Raw genomic sequence first — 23,914 nt, 5'->3', positions numbered from 1 at the left:
GAACAAGGGGAAGGGGGAGTGAGGGAGAAAAAGTGTAGAAGGGTGCTGTGTTCGAAAATGGACTGAAAAAAACATTTAATGTAGCACGGGCTTAACGGCTTGTGCATTAATACTGAACCCCGTACCTTTCAGCTGTACTGGCATTTAGAGCTGAGGCCAGCAGGAGGAGCTAAGAGCCTCTTCCTGCTGGGCTTCCTGGACATTTGTCAGGTTTTAGGGGTAAGAATTTGGCCCAGGACTTTTTTTTTTTTTTTTTTTTTTAATTACACTACGGAATGTGTGTGGGGGGAGATCAGTTGCTGCTCGGACTGCTGCCCTGTCTTCATTTTGCAGGAATAGGGGTCCCACTAGTCTGCTAAAATGTTTCAAAACTCAAATGCCTGGTGAGCAGAGAAGTTACCCGGATAACCGTATCCAAGTACGTTTGGTAGCACGTTTACCCAGATAAGTGGCACTGAATATTCTACTCACACTTATCTGTGTAACTTTTTCCAGGTGATGTCTCCAGTCGCCAGCTTTCCGAATACTACTGACCTCTTAAGTAGATAGGGCCCCTAAGTGAGAACAACTATAACCGGGGATAGGAATTAAAAAACAAAGAGAATCCTGCAGCAGAAATCAAAATACAGAATAAAACACTTACCACTTCCTAACATCTGGAAAACAATTCTCCTAATGCTGTCTGTGCTGAGCCTCTTCAGCTTCTTCAGGCTGCCTGCGAGTTATTTACCCCTCACCTCTTTCTCCCTGAAGCTGTGAGGAGAGCTTGGCTCTCTTACGATTCCCTATTCGAGAGATCAACCAAGGGCTTCAGCTTTCATTTTACGTTGGAGTTTCCCGTGCACTGAATTCACTGAACAATTAAAAAAATGGTTTGCCTTTTCCAACATAACCAGAGTTAAAAATGGCTGCCGTGTCCAACCAGCTCACATAAACAATTCGGTTGCCAACAGGGCGTGAGGTTCACTGGTCCCAGAGAGGGGGGATTTTCAAAAGCCATTTACCCAGGTAAGCGCGGGGAAAAACGCCCACTCTAAACCTCAGGAAAAGTCGGCAGGGGATTGTACAACGTCCGCAATTTTTAGCTGCAGCTGGAAGAGGCATTCTGGGTGACCAGTTTAGGTCACAGAAGGAAAGGAATGTGCACGGAATGTATTTGTGAATCTTAGGTACAATATTCCCCATGAAAAAAAAATAAAGACCCACAGAAAATGCAGGTGCACGTGTACGGCAAGCTTTAGCAGGAAAGCAGGTGTGCCCTTTTACTTAGAAAATTATTGCAAAGACCCAAGGGTAAAAAAAATACCTGTAGACTTTGCAGCAACGTGGCCAGTTTGAAAAGTGCCCAAGCAAAAACTTGGCCGCTCTAGCACCAAAGAACATAGCACTGGCAGGTGCAGAGTGCTAGCACTCATGCTGACCTTCGAAACAGCTACATTCTCTGCAGGCTGCACGGTGGTCCTTACTGGATTCAACAGAAGCATATTTCGGCATTGCTGTTTGATAAAAAATCCCAGAGACAACGGCAGAGAGGACCCACGGCTCGTAACGCTCAACGTCTCTGGATAATTACGACAGCAGTTTAGTAAAAGGAAATCACAAACAGGTTCAGTGTGGATGATCCGGTTCAGTTCCTGGAGCCTGGCTTCTGCTCCCCCTCCTTCCCCCTAGGGCTGGGAAGGTGCGGGGACGGTGCAGAGGTAGCGATCACAGCCCCTGGGGGCCGGTGGTCTCAGCCATTCGCTAAATGGTGACACCTAGTGGTTCTGGAGGGTGCTGCAGGCTGTGACCTCCTGGCCAAGGACTTTCACTGCGATGGCCAGGTTGAGTGGAGATTTATAAAATAGGGGGTAATAAACTGGGTAGCAGGGAAAGAAAGGGCATGGCGCCATAATAGAGGCAGGTTCCACATGAACAGAAGGAAACTGCCAGGCCAAAAAGTATCACCAAGGGTAAAGAATCCCCCACCCATTAGGAAATATATCTATTAAATTTTAGATATTTTTCCCCTAAAAGCTGTTTGGCTTCTGAAAAACAATTTTTAAAAAGTGTTTTCCAGTATACAACCTTTTCTTTTTAAAAATAATCTGTGCTGTGAAAAGGCAAAATATCATGTAATCTGGGCATGTTTTTTTGAAATATAGTTTTGTACCAGAAATTATTTAATAAATGAATCACCATCATCATAAGCAAATATTAGGCAACGCAGTAAACCAAACATTGCGAAATTTATAAAAGTACTGTTGCTATCAGGATTCGCTCTGCATTCATGCGCAAAATGCCCGAATTTGCCGCAGAACCAGCAGTCTATCCCTACTCTTCTATCAGGTACAATTCCAGCTCCTTGTGACAGACTCCCATACATTCCTCGTCCACCTATCCCTCTCCTGCCTCGCAACATCCCGTGTAGAGGGGGGTGTGTGTGTGTGTGTGTGTGTGTGTGTGTGTGTCTTGCTTGCTGCCATGCAGGTCTCAAGCAGCAAAACCTGCTCAAAATGTCAACTTGACTTACTGGGCTGCAAGGAGAGCTGAAGGCAGCACGGACTTTGCTTCCACGGCTGACATTTGCAGCAGTGACCACAGACACCCTGCTGGGTTGCCTCAAGTGGAGGAGTAGCCTAGTGGTTAGAGCAGTAGGCTATGAACCAGGAGACCAGGTTTCAGTCCCGCTGTCACTCCTTGTGACCTTGGGCAAGTCACTTTACCCTCCATTCCTCAGGTACAAACGTAGATTGTAAGCCCTCTGGGGATAGGGAAATACCACTTTGAAATGCTGAAAAAAGTGCAAAAAGTGGAATATAAATCTAAATAAAAGAAATAAAAGTACAAGTACTGGCAGCTGCAGGAAGTCAGTGCCCTGGGACTCCCTGGATTGTGAAGTAAAATCACCAAAAATCAGAAGCCCTATTTTTGGTGCCCCATTACTGTACTCTGGAGGGAATTCTGTACCAAAACCTTTTAAAAAAAAAAAAAAAGATACAGAATTTTGAACACTTTATTTATAACAACTGGCAGATATAAAGCAAAAGAGTTTTTGGGTACTTGCCAGGTTCTTATGGCCTGGATTGGCCACTGTTGGAAACAGGATGCTGGGCTTGATGGACCCTTGGTCTGACCCAGTATGGCATTTTCTTATGTTTCTTCTTATGTTCTTATGTTAATTCACAAGACAGCATCATAAGCATACAAGTACCAACTGTTTACACTTGTAAGTCACCCGCTATTAACCTTGGTTAAAGATGCAGGTCTGGGCCTCCCATCAGCCCACACTGAAATCATTCCCATATTTAGTCAGTCAGTACTTCAGTTTCCTTAATACTTCCAATATGGTCATCTCTTGAGTAGGAACTTTTTTTTTTTTTTTTTTTTTTTTTTTTAAATCGGCGGTGAACTTTAAATTAACTGCTACTCCAAGGCCATGATTAAATTTAACTTCATCGTTCAGAGGCACCTCTATGAATCGGTACAGGACCTTCCCATGCCCTGTTCTATCATAACCAGGGACTCCTTGCAGCCAAGTTGACCGGCACGAAGCCCGGGAGGCAGCTTTCTCGGGTGCTAGAACTCGCTTCCTGCACAACGGCGAGCTACCAGGCACGTCACAAATCATTTCAGAAACAACTAAAGGCAAGATTTCTTCAGACATGCCTTTGGACTAGATTCAAAGCTACGATCTGCGGGCTTCTCGGCATCACAAAATCGTTTTTAAAAAAACTACTAAAGGAAGATTTATTCAGGTAAACGTCTGGGTTAGATCCACGGCTAGACAGAGCAGTAAAGCTCCAGGATGTTCATAATGACAGCAGGGTGCCAAGGGCTCCCAGTTAGTGAGTTTTACTTATGTTTTGTGTTATATATATTGACTATTGTGGATGTTTATATGTAAACCATCACAAACAGTGCAGCACACAGGTAACAAGTCTTTTAAATAAATGAATAAATACAATCTGATATATGGAGAATTCTTAACGTTTTGGCATAGAATTGCACCAGGGTAATTTTCCTTTTCCCCTGCCAGGGTCCTTGTCATTTTGCCCTGGATTTTCTTCTCTCCTTGCCTTTAGATTCTTCTCCATCTCTCTTAGTTTCTTGGGGTACACTACCCTAGGCAGAGTAAAGGCACACCAGCAGGATACTAAGAGTATGTGCTACCTGTCCCCTGCCTTCATGGTGCACACCAGCTTTGTAATCAGGGAGCAGGAGCAACCACAGATCCTGGGAATGCATGCTGCTTATCCTCGAGTTACCAGCCTGCCGTCACTACTGTTGGTTTGACTGCTTGGAAGGAAGGAAAGCAAAGGAAAGTTGGCCTTTTAAATTCGGTAATGTTTGGCTTTTATACCAAAGAGATGTCCGGTATTGAGGGGATGTATCCTGGACCACCCTAAATCAAAGACAGGTCTGACCCAGTTTAAATATGACTCCGCTCCATTTTATCAGAATGTCTGATTCACAGTATTTAAAGACAGCACGCATCTTGAAATATTTTGAGGTCCATATTTGAAAGCATTTAGCTGGATAACTCAGAAGTTATCCAGCTAAATAAAGATTTGGACATTTATCCGGCTACATTACAACGTGCTCCAGGGGTGTAAGTGAGAGGAGTTACGTAACTCCAATATTCAGAGTTAGCCAGATAACTTAGCCAGCTAAGTCTGCTCAGGTTTTAGAAACCACCTGCTTAGGTGTATGTGCCTGAGCATAAAGGAAATGGCAAAAATGTCAGAGAAAGAGGCATGGGAGAAGGGAAAATAGCATGCAGAGGAACACAGGTGGCTGTAACATAGAGATTAATGAAGTTTGACCACAGGCACCATGGTTGACGGGTGAAGAAACAGGCACGAATGTGGAAAAGCAAAGACAACGATGCTAGGGAAATTATGGGTGGGAGATAGAAAACAGATAGATGCTGTGGTGACATATTCTGCAAGGGATTAAAACATGGCAAAGTAAGGAAGAAAAATAATTGTATATAAATGCCGGTGTAACAAGCATTTGAGGAAGGAAGTTTGCACTCTCCCAAGCCTTTTGAGGTCTCTCTTTCTTCCTGATACTCTGGCTCACGGTATACCAAGAAACATTTTATTGCTTGCTTTGTGTCCAGAGTGCCAGTCTATACATGGGGAAAACACTCATCTTGGTGACCCCGATGTGATTCTCAGGCCATAACGGGTGTTTATTCTACAGTACGGATAATCAGGGATAACCTCGGCAGAAATTCATGAGAAGAATAACTGACAGTAAGTGAAATCATACGAAGACATCTCCATGAAATTGGAGGTTGTAAGTATAAAGTTTATTATCTCTGAACTATTTAGTAAGATATTGCTTTAATGTGGGGATGCCCACTACGTTTTTGGAACATTTTGTCTTCATAATATAAGATTCATTATGTCTAATCCTATTTCTAGGTTGCCTGTAGATGTAGCTTGCACAGCATTTCCTTTAAATAAAAAAGTGCTAGAACACAATAAAAAATGGTTTAAGGAAGCAAAATCTAGCCCCTTTTTGTGTTAGCCACAAGGTTTCTTAATGGAGGCCTCTCTTTCAGGGCTCTGAAATTTCTTACTGGAACACAAGGAGGATAAGTCTCTTGAAAGACAGTTGCAGATTTTGGGACTATGGGATTTGGTATGAAAAAAATAAAAACTGACCAGTCTACCCCCATATGATCATGGGACAATTTCTAACATGGTGACCACAAAAAGTCCAGTTTCAGGGTTATTTGTTCTCAAATATTGCAGGCTATCCCCTGGTGCTAGAACATGTTTGTGGCGTGGAGACATTGCCCTTGGGAATTACTTTTGGAACTAGTCCACTGCCAGAGCCCTCTATTGATTCACTGATGGTTCTTGCACTCAGGGGAAGGCAGAGTTTGTTCCCTGGCCTTTCCTTGGCAGTCCTTTCGGCCTGCTCATCAAGAACAACAAACCTTGCCGAACACAGACCGTGCCCAACGTGCTGAACTGTCTGTCATGGCTTGGGTTTTGTCACAATCCTTGTTTCAAGATCTAGACATTATCCTGGAACTGTTAGAAGAGTGGTACACAAAATGACTAAAAACCCTCTATCTGTTGGGAAGAGCACATACTAGAAAAGGGACTGGGTCTCTTACTATAACGATCAGGTAAACAGGAAGTGACAGCTAGCCTGACATATCTTACCAGAAGTAAGTCCCATGCCCAATCTGACATTCAGAAGTAGTCTCCATGCAGAATTTGGCACCAACTAGTGAAACCTCAATATGGTTAGCACAAGGATGTGAAAAAAAAAGAGAGGAAAATGGTATGTCTGATACTCTCCTGATGGTTTACTTTATGTTCCCATGACCGCACTACATCTTATTATGCATCCATTACATTAATCAGAACACCTATCAGCTGCCATGATGTTTTCACATTTGTCCAATTGTTTATGGGCTCCAAATTTAGAACAGAAATGCATCAATTTTGTCAAAACCTGTGTCATTGTTATGTCTCTATTCCCAAGCATGGGCCAAGGGATGCCACATGGTCACTTACCAAAACCTCAAGATCCATTTTTGGAATGGCATGCAGATTTCACAGATATGGGTAGTACTGAGCTAGGTTTCTGACATTTATTGGTCTGCCCTTTCTCCTGTTGGGAGAGGCATACCCATGTTAAAGAGAAACTGCAGAAGTTATGGCACAATTACTACTAACTTAAATTATACCCCGATTCAGCTTTCCAACCCGTATTATTACAGATAATGGTTCTCATTTTCGCAATGAATTACTCTCATTACTAACTCAGGATCTCCGAATTAAGTGCCACTTTGTTTCTGTTTACCATCCCACTTCTAATGGTTTGGTAGAACTATTTAATGGTCTTTCGAAAACTCAGATGAGAAAATCTCTTAATGCTTTACCTGGAACTTGGTTGCAGGCTCTGCCCGCTTCACTACTAACCCTCAGGAATTCACCTATGAAACAAACAGGCTTGACCCCATGCCAGCTCTGTACTGGACACCCTATGCACCTTATTGATCATCTGTATGCTCCTGATGTAACTTTATATCATGATACCTTGTCCACATAAGTCTCTGGTTTGCTGAAAGTCCTCTGGGAATTCAGAGCCCGATGACTAGAAACTGACTGGACACGATCTCCAGATTGTATCACCTATGCCCCAGGAGACCTAGTTTGTCGGAAGAATTACACAAGAGTTGGAAGGACTCGGTCTACTTCAGCCTGTACCACATTTCCTGTTCGATGCCCACGGCTGTGCGCCTTGAGGATTCTAGACCATTCATATACCTACCTGACATCCAACCTTGTCCTTTCATTCAGTCAGACTGAGGATGCTATTTGTCTCTCTGGTAGTACTGACTGCCATCGCTCTGTTCTTTCTCATTTTTCATTTTGTGAGCATAGGACTAGAATCATTTAGTAATATTAAGAACATAAGAAACTTCCATACTGGGTCAGACCAAGGGTCCATCAAGCCCAGCATCCCTGTTTCCAACAGTGGCCAAACCAGACTACAAGTACCTGGCAAGTACCCAAAACACTAAGTAGATCCCATGCTACCAATGCCAGTAATAGCAGTGGCTATACCCTAAGTCAACTTGATTAATAGCAGTTAATGGACTTCTCCAAGAATTTATCCAAATCTTTTTTAAACCCAGCTACACTAACTACACTAACCACATCCTTTGGCAACAAATTCCAGAGCTAGGATGACAAGGGTTTCATTTTAATAAGCCATTGCAAACATTCTGTGTTATCTTCTAGCCCTATGACCTCTAATTCTTATGCACACATGCTGCTGAGTCTGCTAGGCAGTTAAACATATCTGATTGCTTGATATGCTCTTCTTTACCTCTTTCCATAGAAGCTGGTCTGGTATCCTTGTCTAACCATCCTATTCCACTTTTGGCCTCCATCCAATGTGATATGCCCTGGTGTGAGTTAATACTCCCACAGCACGAATCAATCATGTTCCTGTTATTCCCTATCCTCTCACTGCTTGCATAATCTATGAAAGACTGACTGCAACCAACTATACTGCTCATCTCTCCAACCTTACGCAAGGAAATCTCCTCCTCCTTCTATCATGTGCGGTTGTGTATGTTTTTGACTCTTCCATGTCTACCTTTTATCCACTCCCTCAAAACTGGTAAGTTAATGCATCTATCATTAGAGGTAAGGACAGTGATAGTGGTGATAAGTGGCAGATGTATATATATATTCCCTTATGTATCGATGTCTGTTGCAAGGATGGTCCAATTATAGTGCTGATGATAGATGCATTAACTCCAACAAATATACAGCATTCGCCCACCTTAGCTTTCCGATGGTCCCATACATCAGCCCCCCTTGTACTTCTACCCACTCTACCTACACCTGCTTCACCAATTTTTCTATTGATTGGACCACAGTTGTCCTGTATTATTCTAAATGTTACTAGCAGTCCTTGCAGACAAGGAGCCTATAATATCCCCCTTATGTTACCAATACTCTTATTGATTAAGGAACTGTCCCAATGCAAATCAGACCAAGACTTATTGGTCAAATTCTACACATGCCCATCAAGGGTTTCCAGACAGTATACCCTCTCCTCGGGTTCCAGTTGCTCCTCTGCTTATGGCACAGATATATGGATACAAATTTTCCCATCATAAACGGGCCACCAACAAAAACAGTAACATGGGACCCCGACTTAGTCTCAGATGGATGGCCTTATCACTACCTCGGCCCTTATCTATAGGGCAGGACATAGTATGGGCTGTCTTGCCACTAGTATTCTGCATCTCCAGGCTATAGTACAGATTTTCAAAAATATCACTGTAGAGACCCAAAAGCACACTGCCACTCGGTTAAGAGAAATTACTGATATCCTCAAGGACCATCGTTTGGCCCTAGATTTACTTCTAATGGCCCAAGGAGACCCGTGTCATACACTAAAGACCAACTTCGGTCAATGTTGTGTGGAAATTACCGACCGCACTCCAATTATTTTAAATCTAACCAAACACTGGGAAGAAAATTATTGGTTACTCTAACTGGTTAGCTGAGCCTGAGTGGCACAAACCCTTCCTATCACTCTGGGAGCAGATAAAAGATTGGGGGACAAATTTGCTTATATACCTTTGTATTGGCCTAGGGGGATGCATTGTTTTAGTTCTGATGATTGTATGCACATAGGCTATTCTTCATCGAGTGGATGTTCGTCTTCTGCCTATAGTTGTGCCTTCTGCACCTCTATTGATCCCCAATACCAGTACGGATGCCTCCCCTTCTGTGCCCGTTCTGTACGATGACACCTCCCCTACAGATATGTTATATTCTCCTGCTTCACCAGCACAGGATATATGAAAACTAGTCTTGCAGGAACTTGAAATACAAAAGTGATTATTTTTTCATTTGCCAAACACCATAGTTGACTATCCCACCTTCTAGGGCAATATTCAGGTTTCCTCCTGAATTATTTGTCCCACAAGAGAGTTGAGGTAAAAGAGGGTGTGATAGCATTATCATCTTTCTACCCATCCTTGTGGCCTCTGATGAAAAACTATGCATTCGCTGGTCTCTGCTTTTCGCTGTCAAACGTCATATTCACATGCACCAACCTTCATCATCCTTCCTGCCTCCAGCTTGGTTTCTCATACATTCCACCAAACTTCAAGAGGGAAATGTGTAAACCACCTGTTTAGGTGTATGTGCCAGAACGTAAAGGAAATGGCAAAAACGTCAGAGAAAGAGGCATGGGAGAGGGGAAAATAGCATGCAGAGGTGGCCATGACAGAGATTAATGAAATTTGACCACAGGTGCTATGGCTGATGGAACAAGCACAGCACAGCATAGCATGAAGGAACAGGTACATATGCAGAAAAAGAAAGACGATGATGCTGGGGAAATTGTGGATGGGAGATAAGAAACAGAATATGGTGTGGTGACGTACTCTGTAGAGGATTAAAACTTGGCAAAGAAAAGAAAAATAATTGTATATAAATGCCGTTGTAACAAGCATTCGAGGATGGAAGTTCATGTTCACCGAGGCCTTTTAAGGTGTCTGTCTTCCATCCAGATACTCTGTACTCTGCTCAAGGTATATCAATAAACATTTTATTGCTTGTTTTGTGTCTGGAGTGTCGGTCTGTACATTGGGGAAAACACTCAGGGTCAAGGAGCTGCCCTAAAGTTAGCCTGCTAACTTTAAGCTAGCCAGCTATATTCAATAGTGTGGCTGCACTATTGAATGTACCTCCAAAGTTAGCAAGATAAGTTTATTTAGCTAAGTTTGCTATCTGGACAGTGACTGAATATAAGAACATAAGAAATTGCCATGCTGGGTCAGACCAAGGGTCCATCAAGCCCAGCATCCTGTTTCCAACAGAGGCCAAACCAGGCCACAAGAACCTGGCAATTACCCAAACACTAAGAAGATCCCATGCTACTGATGCAATTAATAGCAGTGGCTATTCCCTAAGTAAAAATTGATTAATAGCCGTTAATGGACTTCTCCTCCAAGAACTTATCCAAACCTTTTTTGAACCCAGCTACACTAACTGCACTAACCATATCCTCTGGCAACAAATTCCAGAGCTTTATTGTGCATTGAGTGAAAAAGAATTTTCTCCGATTAGTCTTAAATGTGCTATTTGCTAACTTCATGGAATGCCCCCTAGTCCTTCTATTATTCGAAAGTGTAAACAACAGATTCACATCTACTCGTTCAAGACCTCTCATGATCTTAAAAGACCTCTATCATATCCCTCCTCAGCCGTCTCTTCTCCAAGCTGAACAGCTTTGAATATATATGCCAATTTACTAACATGCAACTGAACCAGGTCAAAAATAATTAGAACCGAGTAAATACCAAGATTCAAACTGAGCTGCAGTCAGTCTGGATTTATCCGAGTTGGGTCGCAGATGGCTCAGATTTATCCAAATGATTCAATTTGACTGATTATCTGAATTTTACAGTGTTCTTACGAGTTTCAAATTTAATCCAAATCTACTTGTACACTTTTATCTACATCATATACTTTAAATCTAAAAATATTCCATGCATTTAGTGCTACATTTCCAAAAGTACTGCTGCTTGATCCATATTCCAATATCTACTGTGAACTAAATTTACAATGACCTAGAATTCCACTCAACCATAATCCCTTTGCTTTATTCACTTGCTATTAATTTCTTTTCTTCAAAAGAGACCTACTAATTAAGGCCCAGTCACTGCATCCACCCATAGAGTGAACAGGCAACAGGTCATAGCTAAGCAGCATGGTCTGCCGGAGGTGTGACCCTGAGGCCTGTGTGATCAGGTCACTGGCAAGGTGAGTCAAACAGCTTCCAATTGAAATAGTGGCAAGGTGTCTTCTGCTTGTGCTGGCCACCTTCCTCTCAGATTGAGCCCTTGAGTGCTGGTGGCTGGTAGGGCTTAGTTATTAGGCACCGAACTTGGACTTAGCTTGAAGAGTGAACCAGATAAGATTGCTGGTTTCAGTGGGGAGACATGAAACAGGTCATGAATCCGGAAAGATACGGGTAACTTATGTTTGTAGGCTACTGGCTCTACTTTCCGTACAATGGGAAATGGTCCCACAAATCTTGGGGCGTACTGCAGCGAAGGCATCTTAAGGTGTAGATTTTTAGTACAAAGACAAACCAGGTTTCCAGGTTGGAGTGGCACTGCCGGGCGCTTGTTCCAAGAGATGGTGAGTTGTCTACCAGATATCCTGGAGTTCACATCCCAGTACACTGGCTGCAGGACAGGCAACGGAGACCGGGACAGACTTGGGTGTACAAGGATGACAGCCAAATAACACACAAATGGTGAGGACTAGGTCAAGCTGCTCACATGATTATTGTGGCAAAACTCCACCCACAGGAGTAAGAATGCCCAGTTGTTCTGGTATTGATTTACATACACTCTTAGGAACGCTCTGAGAGTCTGATTTGTGCACTCTGTTTGCTTATTGCTCTGGAGGTGATAAGCCGAGGTAAAGTCCAAGGTAATCACAAACTTCTTACAGAGGCTTTTCCAGAAGCAAGCTGTAAAATGTACTCCCTGATCCAAGAACTTGTGGAGGGGAAAGCCATGCAACCGGAAGATATGCTGGGCAAAGAGATTGGCCAGTTCAGGCGCTGATGGAAGACCAGGGAGAGGTATGAAATGGGCCATCTTTGAAAAGCAAATCTACCATATAGTGGTGTTGCCACTTGAGAGGGAAAGGTCAGTGACAAAGTCAGTGGCCAAGTGGGTCAAGAGTTCCTTGGGGGCTGGCAGCAGCTGTAACATCCCCCAAGGTCAAGTTTGAGGACTCTTATTCATGGCCATGTGGGGCAGGACTCTACATACAATATCGTTTCACATCATTCTTCATCTGAGGCCACCAGTAGTGATGCAAGATTAACTCTAGAGTTTGGTAAGGCCTGGATGACCCACCAAATGAGAGTTGTGAGCCCAGTGAAGAACTTTCTGATGTAACTGTTGAGGAACAACAGTCTTCCCAGGTGGCACTGTCACTGAGGCAGCCACCATGATACTTGAAGGGTTGATGATATGCTGTGGGGGCTTTTGAGTGCCTTCAGGGTCAAAGGAATGTGAGAGGTGTCTGCCCGTCGTTTCTTTTCTGCTGGTCGATATTGCAGTTCAAAATTAAACCAGTTGAAAAACAACAACCAACAGGTTTGCCTCAGGTTCAAGTCACTGTACTTGTGCCAGATGTTCCATATTTTTGTGATCTGTATAAATAGTCACCGTTTCAAGGGGCCCAAGACGGCACTGAGAGTGGACACATAGTAAAGTTGCTCCCGTATCATCTTTAGTTTTCCTTTTTTTTTTTGTGGTCTGCCTGATGGTGAAACGGAAGAGTAAGTTTTGGGGAGTTCCCCCTATTCACCTGCAGAGTTCTTCCATGAGGCAATCGATGCTGCTGGAGCACTTTTAGCCTTCCTTTCTGCCGAGATTTGTTTTCATTGCCGCAGTGGATGGGGGAGCACTCTGAGACCAGAAGCCAGCGTAGACACCTCGCTGAGTCCTCCCCTTGTCCTCCCCTATGCACCTGAGACTGGTGTTGCTGTCTGTTGATGCAAATGAGGCTAGGAACGGCCTGGATGCAACTAGGAGGGGGATCGGCGGTGACCATGAATGGTGCATTAGAGCTATGGAGGCAGGTAGTTCGGGACTTATGCTGTCCACCCCGCCAGTCTTCAGAAAGTCCGGGAAAAGGCTCAAATGCCATCCTTGCTTAGTGGAGCAGACAGTGTTACACAATGGGTGCCCTTCCTGGAACTGTTTTGGGTGAGTCTGCTATAGTCCCTGTGTCTGGCCTAACTTTATGCCCTTTTACTTCTAAGCCTTCTCTAATATCTGGAACATTCTATCTTCTGTTAGGCAATCTTTATTCTCTCTCACACTGTCAGTACATTTTTACCTCAGAAATGAGTACAAGAGACAGTAATGTCCATACGTTCGGATAAACTTGAAAAGATGGACTCAAGTGTTGTGAAACTAACAGATGTTCAAAATCTCTGATTCAAGATCACACTATCATAGGCTTGAAAATTTAGACAATTCTGTGAAATCTCTTAACCTCAGAGTAATTAATTTCCCAGTGATTGCTATGATTCCTCCTACTAAAATATTTAAATACCTACATGCAGGAAATTTGGGGTTTGTCTCAGTCTACTTTACCCTTGATCCATAAGGCCTTTTATTTGCCTATGCCTATTCATTCTGAAGGTCTTGACTCTGGTGTTGCACTATCAAGTTTGGATGTCTCGGCTATCTTGGAGTCAACCATTGTTGATGAATCTCATACAGCTACTCTTTTAGTGACTTTTGTTTCCTGTCATGACTGGGATTTAATTCTGCGATTATGTTTCTGCTCTATGAATGCTTCATTTAAGGGTTGCAAAATTTTTATATTTCCTGATTTTTACAGGGCTAGACAGTGGCAAAGGAAGCAATTTTTAAGTACGCGTCAGGAAGTCTCTGCCCTAGGCACTTATTTTTTTTTTACTCCTCTCTTGCAAACATTTGGTACATTTTCCTAATGAAGTTTGTATTTTTCTTTATCCTGCACGTCTTCGCTCACTTATTAACTCCAAGACTCCTAGTACTGGATGAGTTTAGGGACGTGAAGGAATAATGTAGGCTTGACCTACGTTCCAATGTGTATTTTGGGAAAACTTAGTCCACCAGGGATAGATTTTTTTATTTTTATTTCATTAATTTATCTCCCTATTTTGCTGGGCCCAGTTTCTTTTATTTTGTGGAGCTGAGGGGAAAGGGAGAATCAGTCCCACATGATCGTTGTGTGGATCATCCCTGGGACTTGGCCTACAATCCACCGAGAACTTGGGCCTCAAGCCTTCCCAGAAGAGGTCAACTCTTGGCTGCAGCACCAGTTCAGGCCTGCACCGTCTGCTACAGGCAGAGAAATACTGGAGAGCTGAAAGCAGCACCGGACATTTATAGGGGAAGTGAATTCAGCTTTGAGCTGTTTTTTTCCCTCTCTATCTCCAACTGCTGGCAGGCGGGCATAACCCACTTGTCTGGACTGGTCTGGCATGGATGAAAAGGAAATGTAAATTAGTTGCAAAATATAAAATGCCCAATAAAATCCGATATTGAGGTCACACATTTAGTAAACAGTAGAAGGAAAGAATACAAGAAAAAAAATAAAATGGGCTACTCCCTTCCACTACCTTTTCAATGAGGAAAATCCCATGGATGGGATTTACCTGGGAGGCTCCTTGGCCTGGCTTTATATAGTCTATACCAATCTAAAAGCTTTAAAGAAACAATTATAATTACTAAAGAAACAGAAGGCAATTAGCTTACTTCCTTGTTTTATTATTCAATTGGGCGCACACAAATAAAATGGGTTACCGGCTGTAACCTAAGATCGGATAGCTCTGATTGGTGCAGCAAATGTAAATGATCTTAAGAAATCAGTAACAAGGTACTGGACAAATCAAACAACAACACATCATACACTACATGAAAATGCATGAGTATCTCAAAAATCATTGAATTCCAAGAACTTTCATTTAACAACTATGCATATAAGCTTACGTTTTGCCTACAAAATTACAATAAGGGGTAGATTTTCATACGTAAGCGTGGGCGTACATGTGCGAGCGCTACCCGGCGTGCACACACGTACGCCTGATTTTATGACATGCACACGCACCTTATAAAATCTGGGGTTGGCGCGCTCAAGGGGGTGCACGATTGTGCACCCTGCGCGCGCCGGCGGGCTTCCCCCGTTCTCTTCCCCCTAAACTAACCTTCCCACCCCTTCCCCTAACCTATCCCCCCCCCCAGCCCTATCCTAAACACACCCCCCCCCCCCAAATTTGTATCTGTTGCCTGGAGGCGGGCGCAAGTTACGCGCACCGGCAGCCTGCCGGCACGCGATCCCCCGACACAGGAGCAAATGGCCGCTGTGCTGGAGGCCTCTGGCCCCGCCCTATCCCTGGACCACCCCTTTTGTAAAGCCCCAGGGACTTAGACGCATCCCGGGGCCTTTATAAACCAAGCCCGGCGCATGTAGGGTTTTTAAAATCAGCCCCTAAGCTTTTAGGAGTAAATTCTACAACATGTCCATATATGGTTAAGCTTGGCTTCTAAAGATTATGTAAATATATAAATTCCTAGCATGCTGTAGCTCCATCATGTTCAGTACCTCTGCCTTCAGCATTCTCGGTCCTTTTGACGGCAGTTACCATAACCTAAGGATTTCAAGCAGGAAAATGTGAAATTTCCCACACCATTTACATTAGCTTTCGTAGGGGAAGACAGCCTGTCACGGGAAAGAGGCATTTTAACCTTTTACCTACCAAGGTGCTGGAATAAATAATGAAAAAATGTTAGAACTGTCACAAATTAAAGACTGAGCTTCTCAAGCTACTCGTCCCCACAGTGAATGCCAGCCGAAAGCATTTTCTGGAGTTCAGAGTTCCACGATGGCCACAGCTTAAGATAAATGCACTGTTCCTTTTAACCCTCACTGGAATTTCGCAGACAATGAAGGGGGAAAAATCACACTTTCCCCCTCTAAGGATCCTCAGTTTGGAGCCACTGTGGAGATCTGGAGACAGTCGGGTGTTGCTGTTGAACCGGCTATGACCGTGGTGGCTCTCAACCTCCCACCAGACTCCCCATTCTAAAAGTTCCCAGGCAGATCTCACCGGAGCTGGCCCCGCCGTCTAACCTGAAAAGATGCCGGCACTCTTCACTTGCTGGATGCAACGGAGGCTCCTGCATGAAGATCCTGCAGCTAATTCGGTTTTGCAAAAAGGCGTTTGCTGCCCAAGCAGAAGGAGAAGGTGGGGTGGGATGTGGGAGCAGACGTTTTCCCACAATGCTGATTTGTATACTTTTTTTTTTTTTTTTACTTTTTACTATTTATTTATTGCTCCTTTATTGTGCTTCCTTAATTTTAGTTAGATGTTTACGTTCTATTACTACCATTATTTTTACATTTTATATTTTAGACTAATTTTAACAGCTATAGCTTTGATTCTACTTTTACTTTGTAATTTTAGCTGTTATGTTCTTTTAATTCTATATTTTGTATTTCTCTGTTTTAATTATTTGTAAACAGTTGTGAAGGTTTTATTACTGATGTGACGGTCTAGAAAGCCAAATAAACCATAAACCATATACTAGACAATACTGCTGACGAGTGCTACTATTAATGGCTGTCAAGTTCGTTTACCTTTTCAGACCTATTTACTTTCTGGAATGCTCCTACTTAGGACTTCTATTTGTAGCAAAGGAACGTTAATTTTGAACTGTCCTTTTTGGTGGGAAAGGAGGGTTGCTGGTGTGAGCAAAGGAGTGGACCTTGTCATCTTAGGCAGACGAACATTCAGAGTACAAATGAAGCAGACAAATCTCCTGTATAAGGAGAGAAAACTCACAAGTGGTCAGGGAAGAATTTAACCTCCACTTACTATGCCTTATTGAGACCTGGACTGGAGAGGGCATCACTCACTCTCTCACTCAACTATGCCTACCCGGACACCTCATCCACCACACACCTTGTCGCATGGGAAGAGGTGGAGAAGCTGAAATAATTTTCAAAGATACATTAGCTTTTAAATTAGTATCATCCATACAGACAGACATACCTGACTGCCTAACAATTAAGTTTCAGGGCAATGAAGGCCCTCATGCTAATCTATCGTCCTCCGGAAAATCACCCTTATTCCTTCCTCAAATTATCTGTATTCATATGTAAATTGCTCCCACCTCCCCCCAACCTGTTGATTCTAGGAGACTTCAATTACCATGCAGAGGTCCCTCTTAAAGGCTACGCTTCGATCTTCCAGCTCAACATGGATGACCTGGGTCTCACCCAAATAAACAAGGTTCCAACCCATAAACATGAGACACTCTGGACCTCATTTTCCATTCTGTCAACATCAAACTAGACCTAGCTTCATTATCAGTGCTTCCTATCTCCTGGTCATCCTGTATGCCACCTCGATGTGTGGCGTGGCTGCTTAGAATGGTTTGTAAATAAATAAACCTGATCCAGATCACCTTACAAAATCCTAGTCAAATATTTATCACCCAAGCACTGCAGCCTTTATCCAGAAACTTGTCCAGTCACAAGCCACCAGTGTCCTAAGAGAATACCTAAAAATGCCAACTACTATCAACACATCAGACCAGCCTGAACTAGTTCAGCAGTGAAACGAGACATTATTTATGCTGAGACACTAGCACCTCTCAAGCCCCTCTCAAGCCAAATCCCACCTAAATCGTCCAGAATTCTCCTTGGTTCCATGAAGGTCTCTGCTTAACCAAACAACAATCTCAACAATTTGATCGGACTTGGCATAAACAGAAAACACATTCCAACATCCAGCTCTGCAAAGATTACTCCAAAAATACAAAAACGGCCACCCATCTAGCAAAAAAGAAAAAGACTACATTTCTAAACAATTTGAACTAGCGATGAATCACCCAAGGAAACTCCTTGAACTTGGGTGGAAACTTTCTAAACCTGAAGCTCAAACACCCACCATTGTCACTAATGATCTTTGAACAGAAGACTTTGCTCAATTCTTCACAGAAATAATTCAAAAACTTAGATTTTCCTAGATGATCTTCCTTCCTCAACTTCACCGATCATGGCACTATATCTCCCAACAAAGAACTTCCTACCAAACCTAAACCAAACTATTTCCATTAAATGACTTCAGGAAAGTCACCCCACAAGAAATGGAGAAAATCTTCCAAAACCTCAGTAGGTCCACTAGCTCACTAGATCCCATTCCACCTTGACTCATCTGCAACCTGAAGCAAGACAACCCCCCTGGCTGACAACTATTATAAATAACATCTTATCTCAAGACACTTTCCTTCACTTACTCAAAAGTGCACTCATCAAGCCAATTCTAAAGAAACCTGAATCTCTAGCCTCCCGTTCTTGTCTTAGCTAATATAAAAAGTAGTTACATCTTCAAATCCTCAACCATCTTGAGAAAAACAACATTATATACTGTCAACAATCCAGTTTTAGGAAAGGCCATGGAACTGCATCTGTTCTACTAGCCAATAGCCATATCTAACAGCATCCACTTGCATGCTGATCAAGGTGGTGATTCCCTCTGAGTTGCCTAATCTCTCTGCCACTTTCAACACAGTTGGCCACCAACTTCTGATCCATTGCTTACGCAACAGCAGCATTGAAGATATCGCACTAATAAACCCTCAAAACCTAGAGTTCTTACTTGCAGAATCCTCCAAGGTTCAGTCTTCTCCTCAGTTCTTTTTAACATTTACATTTGTCCAATATACGACCTCATTCAGGCCTTCAGTACTGAGTGCCTTCTTTTTGCAGATGTCATTCAACTCTGTGTCAAAATCGGAGCTGACCAATCACTCTCTATTTCAAAGCTTACTAACTGTCAGTGGCACAATGGCTTAGCAACCAGAAACTCAAATTGAGCCCCTCTAAAATCAGAACTTCTCTGGATCAGCCGCCAAACTCATCCCTTACGGTCACTCTTTAGACACTATTTTACATCCCAAAGAAATAGTATGAAGCTTAGGGATTCTATTTGATCAAAACCTCAGAATGGGAATACACATCTCCAAAGTAGCAAAACCTTATTCATGCACTTGCCAACTATGGAACTTACCTAGATAAACACGATCTAGACACAGTAATCCACACACTAATCACAATCATAACAGACTACTGCAATTCTTCATTCAGTGGCATCTCCCTATACAATTCAAAATGCCCCTAGCGTCTGCATAATACAGCAGCAAGAATCCTAGTAAGAGCAAAAGCATCTGACCACATAAAACCTATTCTATCTCGACTACACTGACAAATTCAAAACACTCTGCTTTGTCTTCAAGTACATGAACAAACATACCCTAGAATATCTCTCACAATTCCTTACGCCCCCAAGAGAGAACTCAGATATTCCCAAGTGGCTCTACTTCCCACGCCATCTCTGGCTTCTAGCAGACTGTCCTGCACCAGATTTCTGGCCTTTAGCTGTTAAGCACCAAAGGTCTGGAACCTGCTTCCATTATAAGATGCCATACTGGGTCAGACCAAGGGTCCATCAAGCCCAGCATCCTGTTTCCAACAGTGGCCAATCCAGGCTATAAGATCCTGACAAGTACCCAAACATTAAATAAATCTCAAGCAACTATTGCGTATTAATTAATAGCAGTTTATGGATTTTTCCTCTAGGAACTTATCCCTAAGCTTGGAGCCCAGTTACCTCACCTTCAGGAAGAAAGCTAAAAGGCTTCTGTCCAATAACCTAATTACCACAGACGTATTCATATTTCTACAGCAAAAACAAAAACTATGAATCTGACTTTAAATATTTAGTTTTTGTCTCATTACCTATTATGTTGCTATGTTTGATGCCATATGTGATCATTACATTTTCCTTTCTGTACGCTGTAAGTAATATTTAAAGAAATACTAAAGAAAAAAAATCTTCTGGGATGAGTAGCCCCAGGAACATCGCTATTCACAAAATGTTAACTGAAAGAGCTTGTTAAGAACTCATTTAAGGAGTTGAAGCACTGCATGTGCCTTGATTAAAAAACAGTTTATGAAAATTCAGAAAACAAAAATATTAAATGTGCCATAATAATAAATCAGGTAACTATTGTCATAACTAATGCTACATCTTTTACGGTTAATTCTCCTGAGGTCCATATTCAGCCGCAATCGGTCTAACTTGTCCAGGATATTCAGCAGGGCAGCCATGCCACTAAATATACCCAGCTATGTAATAGTTAGCCGGATGTTTACCTGGCTGACTTTAAGACGTGCTCAATAACAGATCTAAATCTGGCTGACTTAGCCAGAGAAGACGGAATATCAGCGCTTAGCTAAGTTAGCTGGATAAGTAGCTCCAAGCTGGATTTCCCCCGTCCCACTCTCCACGTAACCTGAATGCGGCCGAATACTGAAATAGCACCACTTAAGCCAGATAAATCCGAACTTATCTGGCTAAGTGGGGCCGAATATCAACCTCAGTATTTTAGATTATGCTGCTCTTTTGAGCTAACAGCACATCAGGAATTACCCTCTGTCAGGCTACGACACCCTGAACCCTCCGAACTCAGCCCAGTCATCACGACGACGGTCCTTGAACAAAGGTCGCAGCTGTCACCCCACCCCCACCCCTCTAGACCCCACAGCCAATACAGACCCAGATCTGGCCACTATGTGTTACCCTCGTTGGCCCCAGCCAGCATGGAGTAGTAGTAGCCTGGCCCAGGAGTTAAACCCAGGCCCTCCACAAGGAAGTACATGGTGCCTGTTATTCAGCCACCGGACTGGCCCTGTGATGGTTAATTTTAAAAAGAGGAAAGGTCAAAATATCCAGCTGCATGATCTGCAGCACTGTCTCAGGCTGCCAATAATTACATGGAGTCGATTGATCAGTAATAAAAACACAATTTCTAATGTTTTAATAAGGATACGCTAGGCATTGGGATGGACCTACCAATGTAAGATGATATATAATAAATGTATTTTTAATGTATGATGGGTCTGTATTGCTGAGCATCACTACAGAGGGATTAAATTAAATCAGAATAACTTTAAAAATAATTACATGAAATATCATGGAAGTATCGTGCATGTGTGCGAACAACATCGCTAACACAGAGCTTGATAGGACCTTGAGCAGAGAGCATACAGCACCTGTGGCAATACCGGGATTGCCAACCAGAGTGCGGTACTGGGGCTGGATGGGGTGTGTGTGTGCCAACAGTCTGGCTCCAATGCCATAGATTTGTGTAGCATTTCACTTACTTGTGGTAGGGGAGAGATTGCCTGGGGACGGGGGTCTCTGCACCAAAGGCCTCACAGAGATAGCTTTCCCAATATATCCCAGTTTATGTCTATTTATGATCTAGAGCATTTATAGGGTGCCCTACCCAGGAAGCCTCACAAAATACGGGAAGGGTGCTGGAAGGCTAAATCCGGGGCCAGGTTAAAGATGTGGGTGCCCATAGGCAGCGTCACCGCGGTGTCTCTGAAGCTGTGCTAGCACGCAGAGGCTCTCTTTGGCCTGGATATCTGGCACCCTAGGCAGCCGTCTATGCCCAAATCCTATTACAGTCGCCAAACAAATCCTTGTGGCCCGGTCTGTGCGCCTTTGGGGTTTCCTGCCGCACAGCTCCTGGAAGCAATTCCAGAGGTGCAATCGGGAAAAGTGGCAGCAGGACTCGCGCCTGAAACTTGACGTCCCTGGGGCCTGAGCAGTGCTCAGCAGGCCCCTCCAGCGTTACCGATCTGCCGCCGGCCTGTAAGCAAGCGAGCACTTCCGAGAGCGGCACCGGGCAGAGGCGAGGGCCCGGCCCGGCCCAGCTGGAATTCACCGAGCGCTCGTCCTCCCGGGAGAAGGGGAGGCAGCTGTCCGTGCAGGCTCCGCTTCCGCAGGCCGGGAAGCCCCCCCTCCCACCCTGTCAAACAGCCTTCGACGGTCCCAAGGAAAACTTGCACAAATAAGCCTGCAGAATCCTTCCGATCCTGCCCCAAGTTTGTAATTCGTATTGGCACGTCCCCCCCCAAAAGCACCCAACAAGAAGAAAGTCACCCTGGAAGGGGAGGGCTGAAAGCCCGTGCATCGCTCCTTCCTCCCCCCCTTTGTTGGTGCCAGTTGCATCGGGCTCTGGGGGCAAGAGACAGAGTGAAGGAGAAGGGGTGGTGGGGAGCGAGAGATCAGCTGAGGAAGGATGTGACAGGTAAGGGAGGGAGGGAGGGGAGGCAGCGCTGAGGAGCTGCGGATCCCACGCTCCCCGTGCAAGGCCTTGCACAGGCAACACCAAACCCAGGGATCGCCGCCAAGTTCCCCTTGTCTGCTTGTTTCCTACCGCTACATCCACCCCGGCTCACCAGCCGCACGAAACGCTTGGTATCGTTAGGAAAGAGAATGCAAATTACCTGGACTGCGTGCATCGGAGACCATTTCCAGCCCCGCTGACAGCCCCTCAACCCGCCAGGAACGCGGCTCGATTTTTTACTGCATCACAGCTGCTGCTCGCGGGCGCCCTCCGGAGGGCAGAAGGAAGAAGCGGCCTCCGGTTCCCGCTGCTGCAGCAGCGGCGGCCGGGCCGGGCCGGGCCCTTCCTCCGGCGGCGGGGGAAGTGGAAAAGCTGACCGGGAACGGCGGAAAGTCTCTCCCCCTCCCCGAGGAATGCAAGGGCCACGTGGGGTCATGGGAGCAACTTTCTAGAACAGCGGGTAGTGATGGGAGTCGCAGGTCATCGCTGTAGTGGTCCCGGTGGGTTTCAGAAATCAAAACGGAGGCAAGTACATCCCCTCGAAGCATATTTAGTAAAACTTGCTTGTGCATCTTCCGTGCAAACAGGTGGAGCCCGGCCCCTGGAAGCTTCGAGGTCCAAAGCATTTACCGGCTCATTCATCAAAAGGCGTTATGGCGTTAACGCGTGGGGAAAAAAAACCTGTAACCTGAATGCAAATTTTGGGGAGGGGCGGGATGGCACCCATACTACACCTTTTTTCCTGGTCTTAGGCTGTGCCATATGCCCCAAATGGCCATAATGCAATTGGGCTTGGGGAGGGAGAGAGAACACCTTGGGGCAGGGGTCAGGGGTCAGGAACCTTTTTGGCTGAGAGAGCCATAAACGCCACATATTTTAAAATGTAATTCCATGAGAGCCATACAATATGTTTAAAACTAAATACAAGTAAATGTGTGCATTTTATGTAAGATCACACTTTTAAAGTACAATAAGTCTCTGAAAATATTACACCAGGCCTTAAGACACCAATACATCTCCTATTAGGAAAACGGACCAAGTCAGGCTGCTATAGAGTCCTACACAGAAACTACACGCCAGCAGAAAACCTCACCTGAATCACGTGCTGTCCCTCACCTAACATAGAATAAAGAGACCAAAACGCATAACAAGAAGCATGCAGAAAAAACTGAATTGGAAACTGCAACAAGCCAGAGTCTCTGTATGCAGTGTAACAAAGGAAAAAAGAAACATCACGCATCCTTATAAAACAAATCAAGAAATATAAAATCATCAGCAGTAAAACTGTACTAACAAAAAGAACATATTTCGAAACAGCTGATGAGTGGAATATCCAATAATTAAACACTCATATAAAACATTTCCAGATACCAACAAAATATTTCAAAATAGCAGACACAAAGACCCAGTAATGAAAAATAATAAGGACACAAACATTTTTTTGCTCTGCATACCTGGGAACGTTTGATATCCAGGTGTCCTGAGATTGTTCTGAATTAGCAGGAGGCGGGGTGGTTTGCTTGGAACTTTCTCCTCTCTCAGTCACATACCAGCGCTCTCTCTCACACTGGCTCTCAATTACACACCTATATACACATGCTCTCAGTACTCACATATACACATGTTTTTTCTCTTTCACTTATA

General features: G+C 43.9%; 1 protein-coding gene across 3 annotated transcripts in view; it reads right to left on the bottom strand.

Annotated features, from left to right (window-relative positions):
• Nucleotides 1-22,811, bottom strand: part of ZBTB38 (zinc finger and BTB domain containing 38) — an 83,114-nt gene extending 60,303 nt beyond the window's left edge. For all 3 annotated transcript variants that reach the window (XM_029615962.1, XM_029615961.1, XM_029615960.1), the window contains exon 1: nt 22,431-22,811. Coding sequence is in view for 1 of the 3 variants with exons in the window: in XM_029615960.1 (XP_029471820.1) it covers nt 22,431-22,445 (15 nt within the window). In the remaining 2 variants the exon portion in view is untranslated. The remainder of the gene's footprint in view (nt 1-22,430) is intronic.
• Between the last annotated feature and the right edge of the window lie 1,103 nt (nt 22,812-23,914).

Source organism: Rhinatrema bivittatum, chromosome 9 (assembly GCF_901001135.1).
Source record: "Rhinatrema bivittatum chromosome 9, aRhiBiv1.1, whole genome shotgun sequence".
NCBI classification, from domain to species: domain Eukaryota; kingdom Metazoa; phylum Chordata; class Amphibia; order Gymnophiona; family Rhinatrematidae; genus Rhinatrema; species Rhinatrema bivittatum.
The sequence above is the reverse complement of the archived record's forward strand: the minus strand, read 5'-3'. Positions and strand labels throughout refer to the sequence as shown.